At 42.1% G+C, this 22500-nt stretch overlaps 1 protein-coding gene across 1 annotated transcript in view; it reads left to right on the top strand.

Annotated features, from left to right (window-relative positions):
• The window catches only part of bmpr2b (bone morphogenetic protein receptor, type II b (serine/threonine kinase)), a 151392-nt gene that overhangs the window by 63326 nt on the left and 65566 nt on the right, over positions 1–22500 (top strand). Inside the window, exon 10 of the mRNA XM_082966907.1 lies at positions 4376–4606. Coding sequence (XP_082823033.1) covers positions 4376–4606 — 231 coding nt within the window. The remainder of the gene's footprint in view (positions 1–4375; positions 4607–22500) is intronic.

The following is a 22500-nucleotide window of genomic DNA, read 5'->3' as shown; positions in this document are numbered from 1 at the left end:
AGTTTGGGGGTTAGAGGTGAGATGGTGGAGTATGGGGGTTAGAGGTGAGATGGTGGAGTATGGGGGTTAGAGGTGAGATGGTGGAGTATGGGGGTTAGAGGTGAGATGGTGGAGTATGGGGGTTAAAGGTGAGATGGTGGAGTATGGGGGTTAGAGGTGGTGGAGTATGGGGGTTAGAGGTGAGATGGTGGAGTATGGGGGTTAGAGGTGAGATGGTGGAGTATGGGGGTTAGAGGTGGTGGAGTATGGGGGTTACAGGTGAGATGGTGGAGTATGGGGTTAGAGATGAGATGGTGGAGTATGGGGGTTACAGGTGAGATGGTGGAGTATGGGGTTAGAGGTGAGATGGTGGAGTATGGGGGTTAGAGGTGAGATGGTGGAGTATGGGGGTTAGAGGTGAGATGGTGGAGTATGGGGGTTAAAGGTGAGATGGTGGAGTATGGGGTTAGAGGTGGTGGAGTATGGGGGTTAGAGGTGAGATGGTGGAGTATGGGGGTTAGAGGTGAGATGGTGGAGTATGGGGGTTAGAGGTGAGATGGTGGAGTATGGGGGTTAGAGGTGAGATGGTGGAGTATGGGGGTTAGAGGTGAGATGGTGGAGTATGGGGGTTAGAGGTGACATGGTGGAGTATGGGGGTTAGATGTGAGATGGTGGAGTATGGGGGTTAGAGGTTAGATGGTGGAGTATGGGGGTTAGAGGTGAGATGGTGGAGTATGGGGGTTAGAGGTGACATGGTGGAGTATGGGGGTTAGAGTTGAGATGGTGGAGTATGGGGGTTAGAGGTGAGATGGTGGAGTATGGGGGTTAGAGGTGAGATGGTGGAGTATGGGGGTTAGAGGTGGTGGAGTATGGGGGTTAGAGGTGAGATGGTGGAGTATGGGGGTTAGAGGTGAGATGGTGGAGTATGGGGGTTAGAGGTGAGATGGTGGAGTATGGGGGTTAGAGGTGGTGGTGTATGGGGGTTAGAGGTGAGATGGTGGAGTATGGGGGTTAGAGGTGAGATGGTGGAGTATGGGGGTTACAGGTGAGATGGTGGAGTATGGGGGTTAGAGGTGAGATGGTGGAGTATGGGGTTAGAGGTGAGATGGTGGAGTATGGGGGTTAGAGGTGAGATGGGGGAGTATGGGGGTTAGAGGTGGTGGAGTATGGGGGTTAGAGGTGAGATGGTGGAGTATGGGGGTTAGAGGTGAGATGGTGGAGTATGGGGGTTAGAGGTGAGATGGTGGAGTATGGGGTTAGAGGTGAGATGGTGGAGTATGGGGTTAGAGGTGAGATGGGGGAGTATGGGGTTTAGAGGTGGTGGAGTATGGGGGTTAGAGGTGAGGCGGTGGAGTATGGGGTTAGAGGTGGTGGAGTATGGGGTTAGAGGTGGTGGAGTATGGGGTTAGAGGTGGTGGAGTATGGGGGTTAGAGGTGGTGGAGTATGGGGGTTAGAGGTGGTGGAGTATGGGGGTTAGAGGTGAGATGGTGGAGTATGGGGGTTAGAGGTGAGGTGGTGGAGTATGGGGTTAGAGGTGGTGGAGTATGGGGTTTAGAGGTGGTGGAGTATGGGGTTAGAGGTGACATGGTGGAGTATGGGGGTTAGAGGTGAGATGGTGGAGTATGGGGATTAGAGGTGAGATGGTGGAGTATGGGGTTAGAGGTGAGATGGTTGAGTATGGGGGTTAGAGGTGAGGTGGTGGAGTATGGGGGTTAGAGGTGAGATGGTGGAGTATGGGGGTTAGAGGTGAGATGGTGGAGTATGGGGATTAGAGGTGAGATGGTGGAGTATGGGGGTTAGAGGTGAGATGGTGGAGTATGGGGGTTAGAGGTGAGATGGTGGAGTATGGGGTTAGAGGTGAGATGGGGAGTATGGGGGTTAGAGGTGGTGGAGTATGGGGGTTAGAGGGTGAGGGATGGTGGAGTATGGGGGTTAGAGGTGAGATGGTGGAGTATGGGGGTTAGAGGTGAGATGGGGGAGTATGGGGGTTAGAGGTGGTGGAGTATGGGGTTAGAGGTGGTGGAGTATGGGGGTTAGAGGTGACATGGTGGAGTATGGGGGTTAGAGGTGAGATGGTGGAGTATGGGGGTTAGAGGTGAGATGGTGGAGTATGGGGGTTAGAGGTGAGATGGTGGAGTATGGGGGTTAGAGGTGAGATGGTGGAGTATGGGGTTAGAGGTGAGATGGTGGAGTATGGGGGTTAGAGGTGAGATGGTGGAGTATGGGGGTTAGAGGTGAGATGGTGGAGTATGGGGTTAGAGGTGAGATGGTGGAGTATGGGGTTAGAGGTGAGATGGTGGAGTATGGGGGTTAGAGGTGAGATGGTGGAGTATGGGGGTTAGAGGTGAGATGGTGGAGTATGGGGGTTAGAGGTGAGATGGTGGAGTATGGGGTTAGAGGTAGATGGTGGAGTATGGGGGTTAGAGGTGAGATGGGGGAGTATGGGGGTTAGAGGTGGTGGAGTATGGGGGTTAGAGGTGGTGGAGTATGGGGTTAGAGGTGAGATGGTGGAGTATGGGGGTTAGAGGTGGTGGGGAGTATGGGGTAGAGGTGAGATGGTGGAGTATGGGGGTTAGAGGTGAGATGGTGGAGTATGGGGGTTAGAGGTGAGATGGTGGAGTATGGGGGTTAGAGGTGAGATGGTGGAGTATGGGGGTTAGAGGTGAGATGGTGGAGTATGGGGGTTAGAGGTGAGATGGTGGAGTATGGGGGTTAGAGGTGAGATGGTGGAGTATGGGGGTTAGAGGTGAGATGGTGGAGTATGGGGGTTAGAGGTGAGATGGTGGAGTATGGGGGTTAGAGGTGAGATGGTGGAGTATGGGGGTTAGAGGTGAGATGGTGGAGTATGGGGGTTAGAGGTGAGATGGTGGAGTATGGGGGTTAGAGGTGAGATGGTGGAGTATGGGGGTTAGAGGTGAGATGGTGGAGTATGGGGGTTAGAGGTGAGATGGTGGAGTATGGGGGTTAGAGGTGAGATGGTGGAGTATGGGGGTTAGAGGTGAGATGGTGGAGTATGGGGGTTAGAGGTGAGATGGTGGAGTATGGGGGTTAGAGGTGAGATGGTGGAGTATGGGGGTTAGAGGTGAGATGGTGGAGTATGGGGGTTAGAGGTGAGATGGTGGAGTATGGGGGTTAGAGGTGAGATGGTGGAGTATGGGGGTTAGAGGTGAGATGGTGGAGTATGGGGGTTAGAGGTGAGATGGTGGAGTATGGGGGTTAGAGGTGAGATGGTGGAGTATGGGGGTTAGAGGTGAGATGGTGGAGTATGGGGGTTAGAGGTGAGATGGTGGAGTATGGGGGTTAAAGGTGAGATGGTGGAGTATGGGGGTTAGAGGTGAGATGGTGGAGTATGGGGGTTAGAGGTGAGATGGTGGAGTATGGGGGTTAAAGGTGAGATGGTGGAGTATGGGGGTTAGAGGTGAGATGGTGGAGTATGGGGGTTAGAGGTGAGATGGTGGAGTATGGGGGTTAGAGGTGAGATGGTGGAGTATGGGGGTTAGAGGTGGTGGAGTATGGGGGTTAGAGGTGAGATGGTGGAGTATGGGGGTTAGAGGTGAGATGGTGGAGTATGGGGGTTAAAGGTGAGATGGTGGAGTATGGGGGTTAGAGGTGAGATGGTGGAGTATGGGGGTTAGAGGTGAGATGGTGGAGTATGGGGGTTAGAGGTGAGATGGTGGAGTATGGGGGTTAAAGGTGAGATGGTGGAGTATGGGGGTTAGAGGTGAGATGGTGGAGTATGGGGGTTAGAGGTGAGATGGTGGAGTATGGGGGTTAGAGGTGAGATGGTGGAGTATGGGGGTTAGAGGTGAGATGGTGGAGTATGGGGGTTAGAGGTGAGATGGTGGAGTATGGGGGTTAGAGGTGAGATGGTGGAGTATGGGGGTTAGAGGTGAGATGGTGGAGTATGGGGGTTAGAGGTGAGATGGTGGAGTATGGGGGTTAGAGGTGAGATGGTGGAGTATGGGGGTTAGAGGTGAGATGGTGGAGTATGGGGGTTAGAGGTGAGATGGTGGAGTATGGGGGTTAGAGGTGAGATGGTGGAGTATGGGGGTTAGAGGTGAGATGGTGGAGTATGGGGGTTAGAGGTGAGATGGTGGAGTATGGGGGTTAGAGGTGAGATGGTGGAGTATGGGGGTTAGAGGTGAGATGGTGGAGTATGGGGGTTAGAGGTGAGATGGTGGAGTATGGGGGTTAGAGGTGAGATGGTGGAGTATGGGGGTTAAAGGTGAGATGGTGGAGTATGGCTCTGTCTCACTAAACAGCTGCTGTGTTTCCCTGCTTATAGAAATGACTGACACTGTCTTGAATTCCCTTTGTCTGTGTATGTCTCAAACCATATTACTGTCACTTTCTCCCTGTCCCTCTCCATCTCCCTCTCTCACTTCCACCTCCCAGTTGATTGGTCGAGGGCGGTATGGCTCCGTGTATAAGGGTTCTCTGGACGAGCGTACCGTAGCGGTCAAGATGTTCACCTACCAGAACCGGCAGAACTTTGTCAACGAGCGAGCCATCTACCGTGTCCCCCTGCTGGAGCACGATAACATCGCACGCTTCATCGTCGGAGACGAGAGACTTACAGCCGACGGACGCATGGAGTACCTACTGGTCATGGAGTACTACCCTCATGTAAGTACACTGGCCTCTACTGGGTTCTACTAAGCTCTACTGGCCTCTACAGGGTTCTGCTGGGTTCTACTAGGCTCTACTTGTCCCTGCTGGGCTCAACAGGGTTCTGCTGGGCTTTACTGGCTTCTACTAGGCTCTACTGGCCTCTACAGGGTTCTGCTGGGTTCTACTAGGCTCTACTGGTCTCTGCTGGCCTCTACAGGGTTCTGCTGGGTTCTACTAGGCTCTACTGGTCTCTGCTGGCCTCTACAGGGTTCTGCTGGGTTCTACTAGGCTCTACTGGCCTCTGCTGGGCTCTACAGGGTTCTGCTGGGTTCTACTAGGCTCTACTGGTCTCTGCTGGGCTCTACATGGTTCTGCTGGGCTTTACTGGCTTCTACTAGGCTCTACTGGCCTCTGCTTGCCTCTACAGGGTTCTGCTGGGTTCTACTAGGCTCTACTGGGCTCTGCTGGGCTCTACAGGGTTCTGCTGGTCTCTGCTGGGCTCTACAGGGTTCTGCTGGGTTCTACTGGGTTCTACTAGGCTCTACTGGTCTCTACCGGTCTCTACAGGGTTTTGCTGGGGTCTACAGGGCTCTACTGAGTTCTACTAGGCTCTACTGGTCTCTACTAGGCTCTACTGGTCTCTGCTGGCCTCTACAGGGTTCTGCTGGGTTCTACTAGGCTCTACTGGTCTCTGCCGGTCTCTACAGGGTTTTGCTGGGGTCTACAGGGCTCTACTGAGTTCTACTAGGCTCTACTGGGTTCTACTAGGCTCTACTGGTCTCTGCCGGCCTTTGCCGGCCTCTCCATGGTTTTGCTGGGGTCTAGTGGGCTCTACTGGTCTCTGCCGGCCTCAACAGGGTTTTGCTGGGGTCTAGTGGGCTCTACTGGTCTCTGCCGGCCTCGACAGGGTTTTGCTGGGGTCTAGTGGGCTCTACTGGACTCTGCCGGCCTCAACAGGGTTTTGCTGGGGTCTAGTGGGCTCTACTGGTCTCTGCCGGCCTCGACAGGTTTTTGCTGGTGTCTAGTGGGCTCTACTGGACTCTGCCGGCCTCGACAGGGTTTTGCTGGGGTCTAGTGGGCTCTACTGGACTCTGCCGGCCTCGACAGGGTTTTGCTGGGGTCTAGCGGGCTCTACTGTTCTCTGCCGGGCCTCGATAGGGTTTTTGCTGGGGTCTACTGGGCTGTATTGGGCTCTACTTGTTAGACGTCAGTGAATCTTCTGACATTATCGATCATAGTCTACTGCTGGAAAAACGTATGTGTTATGGCTTTACACCCCCTGCTATAATGTGGATAAAGAGTAACCTGTCTAACAGAACACAGAGGGTGTTCTTTAATGGAAGCCTCTCAAATATAATACAGGTAGAATCAGGAATTCCCCAGGGAAGCTGTTTAGGCCCCTTGCTCTTTCAATTTTTACTATTGGACATGCCACTAACTTTGAGTAAAGCCAGAGTGTCTATGTATGCGGATGACTCAACACTATACACGTCAGCGACTGAAATGACTGCAACACTTAATAAGGAGCTGCAGTTAGTTTCAGAGTGGGTGGCAAAAAATAAGTTAGTCCTAAATATTTCTAAAACTAAAAGAATTGTGTTTGGGACAAAACATTCACTAAACCCTAAACCTCAACTAAATCTTGTAATAAATAATGTGGAAATTGAGCACGTTGAGCTGACTAAATTGCTTGCTGTAACCCTGGATTGTAAACTGTCCTGGTCAAAACATATTGATACAACAGTAGCGAAGATGGGGAGAAGTCTGTTCATAATAAAGCGCATCTCTACCTTCTTAACAACACTATCAACAAGGCAGGTCCTACAGGCCCTAGTTTCTACCTTCTTAACAACACTATCAACAAGGCAGGTCCTACAGGCCCTAGTTTCTACCTTCTTAACAACACTATCAACAAGGCAGGTCCTACAGGCCCTAGTTTCTACCTTCTTAACAACACTATCAACAAGGCAGGTCCTACAGGCCCTAGTTTAGCTGCACCTGAACTACTGTTCAGTCATGTGGTCAGTGGCCACAAAAAAGGACTTAGGAAAAATGCAATTGTCTCAGAACAGGGCAGCACAGCTGGCCCTTGGATGGACACAGAGAGATAATATTAATAATATGCAGGTCAATCTCTCCTGGCTCAAAGTGGAGGAGAGACTGACTTCATCACTACTTGTATCTATGAGAGGTATTGACATGTTGAATGCACTGAGCTGTCTGTCTAAACTACTGGCACACAGCTCAGACACCCATACATACCCCACAAGACATGCCACCAGAGGTCTGTTTAAACTACTGGCACACAGCTCAGACACCCATGCATACCCCACAAGACATGCCACCAGAGGTCTGTTTAAACTACTGGCACACAGCTCAGACACCCCATCCATACCCCACAAGACATGCCACCAGAGGTCTCTTCACAGTCCCCAAGTCCAGAACAGACTATGGGAGGAGCACAGTACTACATAGAGCCATGACTACATGGAACTCTATTCCACATCAGGTAAATCATGCAGCAGTAAATTCAGATATAAATAACAGATTAAAAAAACACCTTATGGAAGGGACTGTGAAGCAACACAACAGGCACACACACACACACAATAACATACGCACTATACATAAACATGCATTTAGTACTGTAGATATGTGGTAGTGGTGGAGTAGGGGCCTGAGGGCACACAGTGTGAATGTATTGTAATGTTTTAAAATTGAATAAACTGCCTTAATTTGGCTGGATCCAAGGAAGAGAAGCTGCTGCCTTGGCAGGAACTAACGGGGATCCATAATAAACCCCAGGAAGAGTAGCTGCTGCCTTGGCAGGAACTAATGGGGATCCATAATAAACCCCCAGGAAGAGTAGCTGCTGCCTTGGCAGGAACTAATGGGGATCCATAATAAACCCCAGGAAGAGTAGCTGCTGCCTTGGCAGGAACTAACGGGGATCCATAATAAACCCCCAGGAAGAGTAGCTGCTGCCTTGGCAGGAACTAATGGGGATCCATAATAAACCCCAGGAAGAGTAGCTGCCTTGACAGGAACTAATGTGGATCCATAATAAACCCCAGGAAGAGTAGCTGCTGCTAGCCTCTACTGTGCTCAACTGTCCTCTACAGGGTTTGACAGGGTATCTACTCGGCGTTTACAAGGTTCTACAGGGCTCTACTGGGCTCTGCTTGCCTCTATAGGATTTTGCTGACCTTTACTGGGCTATACTGGGTTATATTGGGCTCTACTGGGCTCTACAGGGTTCTACTGGCCTCTACTGATCTCTGCCCGGCCTATATATTGTTTTGCTGTGGGCTGCTGGGCTCTACTGGGTTCTACTATGCTCTACTGGTTTCTGCTAGTCTCGACAGGGTTCTACCGGCCTCCACAGGGTTCTACTGGGCTCTGCTGGACTCAACAGGGTTCTACTAGGCTCTACTGTCCTCTACAGGGCTCTACAGGGTTCTACTGATCTCTCGGGCTCGGGCTCTGCTCGCGGCCACAGGGTTCTACTGGGCTCTGCTGGTCTCAACAGGGTTCTACTAGGCTCTACTGTCCTCTACAGGGCTCTACAGGGTTCTACTGATCTCTACTGGGCCCTACTGGGTTCTACTGGTTTCTGCTAGCCTCGATAGGGTTCTACTGGCCTTCAATGGGTTCTACAGGGTTCAACCGGGTTTCCCGTCTCTCTCTGTCATTTGACTATAATATGAGGTTTCCTGTCTCTCTCTGTCATCTGAATAGAATAGAAGGTTTCCCGTCTCTGTCATTTGACTACAATAGAAGGTTTCCTGTCTCTCTCTCATTTGACTAGAATAGATTTTCTGTCTGCCATAGAAGTAGAATATAAGGTTTTCTGTCTCTCTCTGTCATAGAACTGGAATAGAATAGATTCTGTATCATCTCAGCAGATATTTCTGTCGATGATTGTGGATAGATTTCTATTTGCCAGACACCAAGTCAGCTTGGGTTTCTCCTGAGAATTATTGCTGCATAATGCTCTCTCTGTTGCTCTCTGTTGCTCGCTCTCTGTCTCTCTCTCTGTCTCTCTCTCTCTCTCTCTTGCTCTCTTTCACTCTCTCGCTCTCTCTCTCTGTCTCTCTCTCTCTCTCTCTCGCGCTCTGCTCTCTCTCTCTCTCTCTCTCTCTCTCTCTCGCTCTTTCTCTGTCTCGCTCTCTCTCTATCCTTTCTCCTCGCTCGCTCCTCCTTCTAGATTAGTAATGTTATTGTGACCCTGCTGTGCTTGAGGGTAACGCCTGTTTTCTTCTATATCCACTACCCCTGTAACACAGACGCACACACACACACACATTAAGATATGCACACACACACACACACACAGAACACACACAGTCAGACACACACACACACACACACACACACACACACACACACACACACACACACACACACACACACACACACACACACACACACACACACACACACACTGTCTGAAATGACTGTTTGTTTTCTTGTCTGTCAACCCACAGTATATCATTCTGTCTGTCTCTGTTCCCAGACGAACCAGCTCAGTGCCAGAGAGACGGCACATTAACTCACTGCTGCTTCTATCAGATACAGAACCTAATGCTGCTTCTATCAGATACAGAACATAATGCTGCTTCTATCAGATACAGAACTACAGAACATAATGCTGCTTCTATCAGATACAGAACATAATGCTGCTTCTATCAGATACAGAACTACAGAACATAATGCTGCTTCTATCAGATACAGAACATAATGCTGCTTCTATCAGATACAGAACTACAGAACATAATGCTGCTTCTATCAGATACAGAACATAATGCTGCTTCTATCAGATACAGAACTACAGAACATAATGCTGCTTCTATCAGATACAGAACTACAGAACATAATGCTGCTTCTATCAGATACAGAACTACAGAACATAATGCTGCTTCTATCAGATACAGAACTACAGAACATAATGCTGCTTCTATCAGATACAGAACATAATGCTGCTTCTATCAGATACAGAACATAATGCTGCTTCTATCAGATACAGAACATTATGCTGCTTCTATCAGATACAGAATATCATGCTGCTTCTATCAGATACAGAACATAATGCTGCTTCTATCAGATACAGAACTACAGAACATAATGCTGCTTCTATCAGATACAGAACATAATGCTGCTTCTATCAGATACAGAACTACAGAACATAACGCTGCTTCTATCAGATACAGAACATTATGCTGCTTCTATCAGATACAGAACATAATGCTGCTTCTATCAGATACAGAACATAATGCTGCTTCTATCAGATACAGAACATAATGCTGCTTCTATCAGATACAGAACTACAGAACATAATGCTGCTTCTATCAGATACAGAACTACAGAACATAATGCTGCTTCTATCAGATACAGAACTACAGAACATAATGCTGCTTCTATCAGATACAGAACATAATGCTGCTTCTATCAGATACAGAACATAATGCTGCTTCTATCAGATACAGAACATAATGCTGCTTCTATCAGATACAGAACATAATGCTGCTTCTATCAGATACAGAACATAATGCTGCTTCTATCAGATACAGAACATAATGCTGCTTCTATCAGATACAGAACATAATGCTGCTTCTATCAGATACAGAACATAATGCTGCTTCTATCAGATACAGAACTACAGAACATAATGCTGCTTCTATCAGATACAGAACTACAGAACATAATGCTGCTTCTATCAGATACAGAACTACAGAACATAATGCTGCTTCTATCAGATACAGAACATAATGCTGCTTCTATCAGATACAGAACATAATGCTGCTTCTATCAGATACAGAACATAATGCTGCTTCTATCAGATACAGAACATAATGCTGCTTCTATCAGATACAGAACTACAGAACATAATGCTGCTTCTATCAGATACAGAACATAATGCTGCTTCTATCAGATACAGAACATAATGCTGCTTCTATCAGATACAGAACATAATGCTGCTTCTATCAGATACAGAACATAATGCTGCTTCTATCAGATACAGAACTACAGAACATAATGCTGCTTCTATCAGATACAGAACATAACGCTGCTTCTATCAGATACAGAACATAATGCTGCTTCTATCAGATACAGAACTACAGAACATAATGCTGCTTCTATCAGATACAGAACTACAGAACATAATGCTGCTTCTATCAGATACAGAACATAATGCTGCTTCTATCAGATACAGAACATAATGCTGCTTCAATCAGATACAGAACATAATGCTGCTTCTATCAGATACAGGACATAATGCTGCTTCTATCAGATACAGAACATAATGCTGCTTCTATCAGATACAGAACATAATGCTGCTTCTATCAGATACAGAACTACAGAACATAATGCTGCTTCTATCAGATACAGAACATAATGCTGCTTCTATCAGATACAGAACATAATGCTGCTTCTATCAGATACAGAACTACAGAACATAATGCTGCTTCTATCAGATACAGAACATAATGCTGCTTCTATCAGATACAGAACTACAGAACATAATGCTGCTTCTATCAGATACAGAACATAATGCTGCTTCTATCAGATACAGAACTACAGAACATAATGCTGCTTCTATCAGATACAGAACTACAGAACATAATGCTGCTTCTATCAGATACAGAACATAATGCTGCTTCTATCAGATACAGAACTACAGAACATAATGCTGCTTCTATCAGATACAGAACATAATGCTGCTTCTATCAGATACAGAACATAATGCTGCTTCTATCAGATACAGAACATAATGCTGCTTCTATCAGATACAGAACTACAGAACATAATGCTGCTTCTATCAGATACAGAACATAATGCTGCTTCTATCAGATACAGAACATAATGCTGCTTCTATCAGATACAGAACTACAGAACATAATGCTGCTTCTATCAGATACAGAACATAATGCTGCTTCTATCAGATACAGAACATAATGCTGCTTCTATCAGATACAGAACATAATGCTGCTTCTATCAGATACAGAACATAATGCTGCTTCTATCAGATACAGAACATAATGCTGCTTCTATCAGATACAGAACTACAGAACATAATGCTGCTTCTATCAGATACAGAACATAATGCTGCTTCTATCAGATACAGAACATAATGCTGCTTCTATCAGATACAGAACATAATGCTGCTTCTATCAGATACAGAACATAATGCTGCTTCTATCAGATACAGAACTACAGAACATAATGCTGCTTCTATCAGATACAGAACATAATGCTGCTTCTATCAGATACAGAACTACAGAACATAATGCTGCTTCTATCAGATACAGAACATAATGCTGCTTCTATCAGATACAGAACATAATGCTGCTTCAATCAGATACAGAACATAATGCTGCTTCTATCAGATACAGAACTACAGAACATAATGCTGCTTCTATCAGATACAGAACATAATGCTGCTTCTATCAGATACAGAACATAATGCTGCTTCTATCAGATACAGAACATAATGCTGCTTCTATCAGATACAGAACATAATGCTGCTTCTATCAGATACAGAACATAATGCTGCTTCAATCAGATACAGAACATAATGCTGCTTCTATCAGATACAGAACTACAGAACATAATGCTGCTTCTATCAGATACAGAACATAATGCTGCTTCTATCAGATACAGAACATAATGCTGCTTCTATCAGATACAGAACATAATGCTGCTTCTATCAGATACAGAACATAATGCTGCTTCTATCAGATACAGAACATAATGCTGCTTCTATCAGATACAGAACATAATGCTGCTTCTATCAGATACAGAACATAATGCTGCTTCTATCAGATACAGAACATAATGCTGCTTCTATCAGATACAGAACTACAGAACATAATGCTGCTTCTATCAGATACAGAACTACAGAACATAATGCTGCTTCTATCAGATACAGAACATAATGCTGCTTCTATCAGATACAGAACATAATGCTGCTTCTATCAGATACAGAACATAATGCTGCTTCTATCAGATACAGAACATAATGCTGCTTCTATCAGATACAGAACTACAGAACATAATGCTGCTTCTATCAGATACAGAACATAATGCTGCTTCTATCAGATACAGAACATAATGCTGCTTCTATCAGATACAGAACATAATGCTGCTTCTATCAGATACAGAACATAATGCTGCTTCTATCAGATACAGAACATAATGCTGCTTCTATCAGATACAGACTACAGAACATAATGCTGCTTCTATCAGATACAGAACTACAGAACATAATGCTGCTTCTATCAGATACAGAACATAATGCTGCTTCTATCAGATACAGAACTACAGAACATAATGCTGCTTCTATCAGATACAGAACATAATGCTGCTTCTATCAGATACAGAACATAATGCTGCTTCTATCAGATACAGAACATAATGCTGCTTCTATCAGATACAGAACATAATGCTGCTTCTATCAGATACAGAACATAATGCTGCTTCTATCAGATACAGAACTACAGAACATAATGCTGCTTCTATCAGATACAGAACATAATGCTGCTTCTATCAGATACAGAACTACAGAACATAATGCTGCTTCTATCAGATACAGAACATAATGCTGCTTCTATCAGATACAGAACTACAGAACATAATGCTGCTTCTATCAGATACAGAACATAATGCTGCTTCTATCAGATACAGAACATAATGCTGCTTCTATCAGATACAGAACATAATGCTGCTTCTATCAGATACAGAACATAATGCTGCTTCTATCAGATACAGAACATAATGCTGCTTCTATCAGATACAGAACATAATGCTGCTTCTATCAGATACAGAACATAATGCTGCTTCTATCAGATACAGAACATAATGCTGCTTCTATCAGATACAGAACATAATGCTGCTTCTATCAGATACAGAACATAATGCTGCTTCTATCAGATACAGAACATAATGCTGCTTCTATCAGATACAGAACATAATGCTGCTTCTATCAGATACAGAACATAATGCTGCTTCTATCAGATACAGAACATAATGCTGCTTCTATCAGATACAGAACATAATGCTGCTTCTATCAGATACAGAACATAATGCTGCTTCTATCAGATACAGAACTACAGAACATAATGCTGCTTCTATCAGATACAGAACTACAGAACATAATGCTGCTTCTATCAGATACAGAACATAATGCTGCTTCTATCAGACACAGAACTACAGAACATAATGCTGCTTCTATCAGATACAGAACATAATGCTGCTTCTATCAGATACAGAACATAATGCTGCTTCTATCAGATACAGAACTACAGAACATAATGCTGCTTCTATCAGATACAGAACATAATGCTGCTTCTATCAGATACAGAACATAATGCTGCTTCTATCAGATACAGAACTACAGAACATAATGCTGCTTCTATCAGATACAGAACTACAGAACATAATGCTGCTTCTATCAGATACAGAACTACAGAACATAATGCTGCTTCTATCAGATACAGAACATAATGCTGCTTCTATCAGATACAGAACATAATGCTGCTTCTATCAGATACAGAACTACAGAACATAATGCTGCTTCTATCAGATACAGAACATAATGCTGCTTCTATCAGATACAGAACATAATGCTGCTTCTATCAGATACAGAACTACAGAACATAATGCTGCTTCTATCAGATACAGAACTACAGAACATAATGCTGCTTCTATCAGATATAGAACATAATGCTGCTTCTATCAGATACAGAACATAATGCTGCTTCTATCAGATACAGAACATAATGCTGCTTCTATCAGATACAGAACATAATGCTGCTTCTATCAGATACAGAACATAATGCTGCTTCTATCAGATACAGAACATAATGCTGCTTCTATCAGATACAGAACTACAGAACATAATGCTGCTTCTATCAGATACAGAACTACAGAACATAATGCTGCTTCTATCAGATACAGAACTACAGAACATAATGCTGCTTCTATCAGATACAGAACATAATGCTGCTTCTATCAGATACAGAACTACAGAACATAATGCTGCTTCTATCAGATACAGAACATAATGCTGCTTCTATCAGATACAGAACATAATGCTGCTTCTATCAGATACAGAACTACAGAACATAATGCTGCTTCTATCAGATACAGAACATAATGCTGCTTCTATCAGATACAGAACATAATGCTGCTTCTATCAGATACAGAACATAATGCTGCTTCTATCAGATACAGAACATAATGCTGCTTCTATCAGATACAGAACATAATGCTGCTTCTATCAGATACAGAACATAATGCTGCTTCTATCAGATACAGAACATAATGCTGCTTCTATCAGATACAGAACTACAGAACATAATGCTGCTTCTATCAGATACAGAACATAATGCTGCTTCTATCAGATACAGAACTACAGAACATAATGCTGCTTCTATCAGATACAGAACTACAGAATATAATGCTGCTTCTATCAGATACAGAACTACAGAACATAATGCTGCTTCTATCAGATACAGAACATAATGCTGCTTCTATCAGATACAGAACATAATGCTGCTTCTATCAGATACAGAACATAATGCTGCTTCTATCAGATACAGAACTACAGAACATAATGCTGCTTCTATCAGATACAGAACATAATGCTGCTTCTATCAGATACAGAACATAATGCTGCTTCTATCAGATACAGAACATAATGCTGCTTCTATCAGATACAGAACATAATGCTGCTTCTATCAGATACAGAACATAATGCTGCTTCTATCAGATACAGAACATAATGCTGCTTCTATCAGATACAGAACTACAGAACATAATGCTGCTTCTATCAGATACAGAACATAATGCTGCTTCTATCAGATACAGAACTACAGAACATAATGCTGCTTCTATCAGATACAGAACTACAGAACATAATGCTGCTTCTATCAGATACAGAACATAATGCTGCTTCTATCAGATACAGAACTACAGAACATAATGCTGCTTCTATCAGATACAGAACATAATGCTGCTTCTATCAGATACAGAACATAATGCTGCTTCTATCAGATACAGAACATAATGCTGCTTCTATCAGATACAGAACATAATGCTGCTTCTATCAGATACAGAACATAATGCTGCTTCTATCAGATACAGAACATAATGCTGCTTCTATCAGATACAGAACATAATGCTGCTTCTATCAGATACAGAACATAATGCTGCTTCTATCAGATACAGAACATAATGCTGCTTCTATCAGATACAGAACATAATGCTGCTTCTATCAGATACAGAACATAATGCTGCTTCTATCAGATACAGAACATAATGCTGCTTCTATCAGATACAGAACATAATGCTGCTTCTATCAGATACAGAACATAATGCTGCTTCTATCAGATACAGAACATAATGCTGCTTCTATCAGATACAGAACTACAGAACATAATGCTGCTTCTATCAGATACAGAACTACAGAACATAATGCTGCTTCTATCAGATACAGAACATAATGCTGCTTCTATCAGATACAGAACTACAGAACATAATGCTGCTTCTATCAGATACAGAACATAATGCTGCTTCTATCAGATACAGAACATAATGCTGCTTCTATCAGATACAGAACTACAGAACATAATGCTGCTTCTATCAGATACAGAACATAATGCTGCTCCTATCAGATACAGAACTACAGAACATAATGCTGCTTCTATCAGATACAGAACATAATGCTGCTTCTATCAGATACAGAACTACAGAACATAATGCTGCTTCTATCAGATACAGAACATAATGCTGCTTCTATCAGATACAGAACATAATGCTGCTTCTATCAGATACAGAACTACAGAACATAATGCTGCTTCTATCAGATACAGAACTACAGAACATAATGCTGCTTCTATCAGATACAGAACATAATGCTGCTTCTATCAGATACAGAACATAATGCTGCTTCTATCAGATACAGAACATAATGCTGCTTCTATCAGATACAGAACATAATGCTGCTTCTATCAGATACAGAACATAATGCTGCTTCTATCAGATACAGAACATAATGCTGCTTCTATCAGATACAGAACTACAGAACATAATGCTGCTTCTATCAGATACAGAACTACAGAACATAATGCTGCTTCTATCAGATACAGAACTACAGAACATAATGCTGCTTCTATCAGATACAGAACATAATGCTGCTTCTATCAGATACAGAACTACAGAACATAATGCTGCTTCTATCAGATACAGAACATAATGCTGCTTCTATCAGATACAGAACATAATGCTGCTTCTATCAGATACAGAACTACAGAACATAATGCTGCTTCTATCAGATACAGAACATAATGCTGCTTCTATCAGATACACATAATGCTGCTTCATCAGATACAGAACATAATGCTGCTTCAATCAGATACAGAACATAATGCTGCTTCATCAGATACAGAACTAATGCCCATAATCGCTTCTATCAGATACAGAACTACAGAACATAACGCTGCTTCTTTCAGATACAGAACATAATGCTGCTTCTATCAGATACAGAACTACAGAACATAATGCTGCTTCTATCAGATACAGAACTACAGAAAATAATGCTGCTTCTATCAGATACAGAACTACAGAACATAATGCTGCTTCTATCAGATACAGAACTATAGAATATAATGCTGCTTCTATCAGATACAGAACTACAGAACATAATGCTGCTTCTATCAGATACAGAACATAATGCTGCTTCTATTAACTACAGAACATAACGCTGCTTCTATCAGATACAGAACATAATGCTGCTTCTATCAGATACAGAACTACAGAACATAATGCTGCTTCTATCAGATACAGAACTACAGAAAATAATGCTGCTTCTATCAGATACAGAACTACAGAACATAACGCTGCTTCTATCAGATACAGAATATAATGCTGCTTCTATCAGATACAGAACATAATGCTGCTTCTATCAGATACAGAACTACAGAACATAATGCTGCTTCTATCAGATACAGAACATAATGCTGCTTCAATCAGATACAGAACTACAGAACATAATGCTGCTTCTATCAGATACAGAACTACAGAACATAATGCTGCTTCTATCAGATACAGAACATAATGCTGCTTCTATCAGATACAGAACTACAGAACATAATGCTGCTTCTATCAGATACAGAACATAATGCTGCTTCTATCAGATACAGAACTACAGAACATAATGCTGCTTCTATCAGATACAGAACATAACGCTGCTTCTATCAGATACAGAACTACAGAACATAATGCTGCTTCTATCAGATACAGAACTACAGAACATAATGCTGCTTCTATCAGATACAGAACATAATGCTGCTTCTATCAGATACAGAACATAATGCTGCTTCTATCAGATACAGAACTACAGAACATAATGCTGCTTCTATCAGATACAGAACATAATGCTGCTTCTATCAGATACAGAACATAATGCTGCTTCTATCAGATACAGAACTACAGAACATAATGCTGCTTCTATCAGATACAGAACTACAGAACATAATGCTGCTTCTATCAGATACAGAACATAATGCTGCTTCTATCAGATACATACAGAACATAATGCTGCTTCTATCAGATACAGAATATAATGCTGCTTCTATCAGATACAGAACATAATGCTGCTTCTATCAGATACAGAACTACAGAACATAATGCTGCTTCTATCAGATACAGAACATAATGCTGCTTCTATCAGATACAGAACATAATGCTGCTTCTATCAGATACAGAACTACAGAACATAATGCTGCTTCTATCAGATACAGAACTACAGAACATAATGCTGCTTCTATCAGATACAGAACATAATGCTGCTTCTATCAGATACAGAACTACAGAACATAATGCTGCTTCTATCAGATACAGACTCAGAACATAATGCTGCTTCTATCAGATACAGAACTACAGAACATAATGCTGCTTCTATCAGATACAGAACATAATGCTGCTTCTATCAGATACAGAACTAACTGCTGCTTCTATCAGATACAGAACATAATGCTGCTTCTATAATACAGAACATAATGCTGCTTCTATCAGATACAGAACATAATGCTGCTTCTATCAGATACAGAACTACAGAACATAATGCTGCTTCTATCAGATACAGATCTACAGATACAGATAATGCTGCTTCTATCAGATACAGAACTACAGAACATAATGCTGCTTCTATCAGATACAGAACATAATGCTGCTTCTATTAACTACAGAACATAAGCTGCTTCTATCAGATACAGAACATAATGCTGCTTCTATCAGATACAGAACTACAGAACATAATGCTGCTTCTATCAGATACAGAACATAATGCTGCTTCTATCAGATACAGAACTACTTCTATCAGATACAGAACATAATGCTGCTTCTATCAGATACAGAACATAATGCTGCTTCTATCAGATACAGAACATAATGCTGCTTCTATCAGATACAGAACTACAGAACATAATGCTGCTTCTATCAGATACAGAACATAATGCTGCTTCTATCAGATACAGAACATAATGCTGCTTCTATCAGATACAGAACTACAGAACATAATGCTGCTTCTATCAGATACAGAACATAATGCTGCTTCTATTAACTACAGAACATAACGCTGCTTCTATCAGATACAGAACATAATGCTGCTTCTATCAGATACAGAACTACAGAACATAATGCTGCTTCTATCAGATACAGAACTACAGAACATAATGCTGCTTCTATCAGATACAGAACTACAGAACATAACGCTGCTTCTATCAGATACAGAACATAATGCTGCTTCTATCAGATACAGAACATAATGCTGCTTCTATCAGATACAGAACTACAGAACATAATGCTGCTTCTATCAGATACAGAACATAATGCTGCTTCTATCAGATACAGAACATAATGCTGCTTCTATCAGATACAGAACTACAGAACATAATGCTGCTTCTATCAGATACAGAACTACAGAACATAATGCTGCTTCTATCAGATACAGAACATAATGCTGCTTCTATCAGATACAGAACTACAGAACATAATGCTGCTTCTATCAGATACAGAACATAATGCTGCTTCTATCAGATACAGAACTACAGAACATAATGCTGCTTCTATCAGATACAGAACATAATGCTGCTTCTATCAGATACAGAACTACAGAACATAACGCTGCTTCTATCAGATACAGAATATAATGCTGCTTCTATCAGATACAGAACATAATGCTGCTTCTATCAGATACAGAACTACAGAACATAATGCTGCTTCTATCAGATACAGAACATAATGCTGCTTCAATCAGATACAGAACTACAGAACATAATGCTGCTTCTATCAGATACAGAACTACAGAACATAATGCTGCTTCTATCAGATACAGAACATAATGCTGCTTCTATCAGATACAGATCTACAGAACATAATGCTGCTTCTATCAGATACAGAACATAATGCTGCTTCTATCAGATACAGAACTACAGAACATAATGCTGCTTCTATCAGATACAGAACATAACGCTGCTTCTATCAGATACAGAACTACAGAACATAATGCTGCTTCTATCAGATACAGAACTACAGAACATAATGCTGCTTCTATCAGATACAGAATATAATGCTGCTTCTATCAGATACAGAACATAATGCTGCTTCTATCAGATACAGAACATAATGCTGCTTCTATCAGATACAGAACATTATGCTGCTTCTATCAGATACAGAACATCATGCTGCTTCTATCAGATACAGATACAGACATAATGCTGCTTCTATCAGATACAGAACTACAGAACATAATGCTGCTTCTATCAGATACAGAACATAATGCTGCTTCTATCAGATACAGAACTACAGAACATAACGCTGCTTCTATCAGATACAGAACATTATGCTGCTTCTATCAGATACAGAACATAATGCTGCTTCTATCAGATACAGAACATAATGCTGCTTCTATCAGATACAGAATATCATGCTGCTTCTATCAGATACAGAACATAATGCTGCTTCTATCAGATACAGAACTACAGAACATAATGCTGCTTCTATCAGATACAGAACATAATGCTGCTTCTATCAGATACAGAATTACAGAACATAATGCTGCTTCTATCAGATACAGAACATAATGCTGCTTCTATCAGATACAGAACTACAGAACATAATGCTGCTTCTATCAGATACAGAACATAATGCTGCTTCTATCAGATACAGAACATAATGCTGCTTCTATCAGATACAGAACTACAGAACATAATGCTGCTTCTATCAGATACAGAACTACAGAACATAACGCTGCTTCTATCAGATACAGAACATAATGCTGCTTCTATCAGATACAGAACTACAGAACATAATGCTGCTTCTATCAGATACAGAACATAATGCTGCTTCTATCAGATACAGGACTACAGAACATAACGCTGCTTCTATCAGATACAGAACATAATGCTGCTTCTATCAGATACAGAACATAATGCTGCTTCTATCAGATACAGAACTACAGAACATAATGCTGCTTCTATCAGATACAGAACTACAGAACATAACGCTGCTTCTATCAGATACAGAACATAATGCTGCTTCTATCAGATACAGAACTACAGAACATAATGCTGCTTCTATCAGATACAGAACATAATGCTGCTTCTATCAGATACAGGACTACAGAACATAACGCTGCTTCTATCAGATACAGAACATAATGCTGCTTCTATCAGATACAGAACATAATGCTGCTTCAATCAGATACAGAACTACAGAACATAATGCTGCTTCTATCAGATACAGAACTACAGAACATAATGCTGCTTCTATCAGATACAGGACATAATGCTGCTTCAATCAGATACAGAACATAATGCTGCTTCAATCAGATACAGAACTACAGAACATAATGCTGCTTCTATCAGATACAGAACTACAGAACATAATGCTGCTTCTATCAGATACAGAACATAATGCTGCTTCTATCAGATACAGAACTACAGAACATAATGGTGCTTCTATCAGATACAGAACTACAGAACATAATGCTGCTTCTATCAGATACAGAACTACAGAACATAATGCTGCTTCTATCAGATACAGATCAGTAGATTGTAGATCAGTAGACTATAGATCAGTAGATTGTAGATCAGTAGACTGTAGATCAGTAGACTGTAGATCAGTAGATTGTAGATCAGTAGACTATAGATCAGTAGATTGTAGATCAGTAGACTGTAGATCAGTAGACTATAGATCAGTAGACTATAGATCAGTAGATTGTAGATCTGTAGACTGTACTTCATTAGACTGTAGATCTGTAGATTGTAGATCAGTAGACTATAGAACAGTAGACTGTAGATCAGTAGACTGTAGATCAGTAGACTGTAGATCTGTAGATTGTAGATCAGTAGACTGTTGATCTGTAGATTGTAGATCAGTAGATTGTAGATCAGTAGATTGTAGATCAGTAGACTATATATCAGTAGACTATAGATCAGTAGATTGTAGATCAGTAGACTATAGATCAGTAGATTGTAGATGAGTAGACTGTAGATCTGTAGACTGTAGAACAGTAGACTGTAGATTAGTAGACTATAGATCAGTAGATTGTAGATCAGTAGACTATAGATCAGTAGACTGTAGATCAGTAGACTATAGATCAGTAGACTATAGATCAGTAGACTGTAGATCAGTAGATTGTAGATGAGTAGACTGTAGATCTGTAGACTATAGAACAGTAGACTGTAGATCAGTAGACTGTTGATCTGTAGACTATAGAACAGTAGATTGTAGATCAGTAGACTATAGATCAGTTGACTATAGATCAGTAGACTGTAGATCAGTAGATTGTAGATGAGTAGACTGTAGATCTGTAGACTATAGAACAGTAGACTGTAGATCAGTAG

The sequence above is a fragment of the Salmo salar genome, chromosome 21 (genome assembly GCF_965601325.2).
Source record: "Salmo salar chromosome 21, fSalSal1, whole genome shotgun sequence".
NCBI lineage: Eukaryota > Metazoa > Chordata > Actinopteri > Salmoniformes > Salmonidae > Salmo > Salmo salar.
The sequence above is the reverse complement of the archived record's forward strand: the minus strand, read 5'-3'. Positions and strand labels throughout refer to the sequence as shown.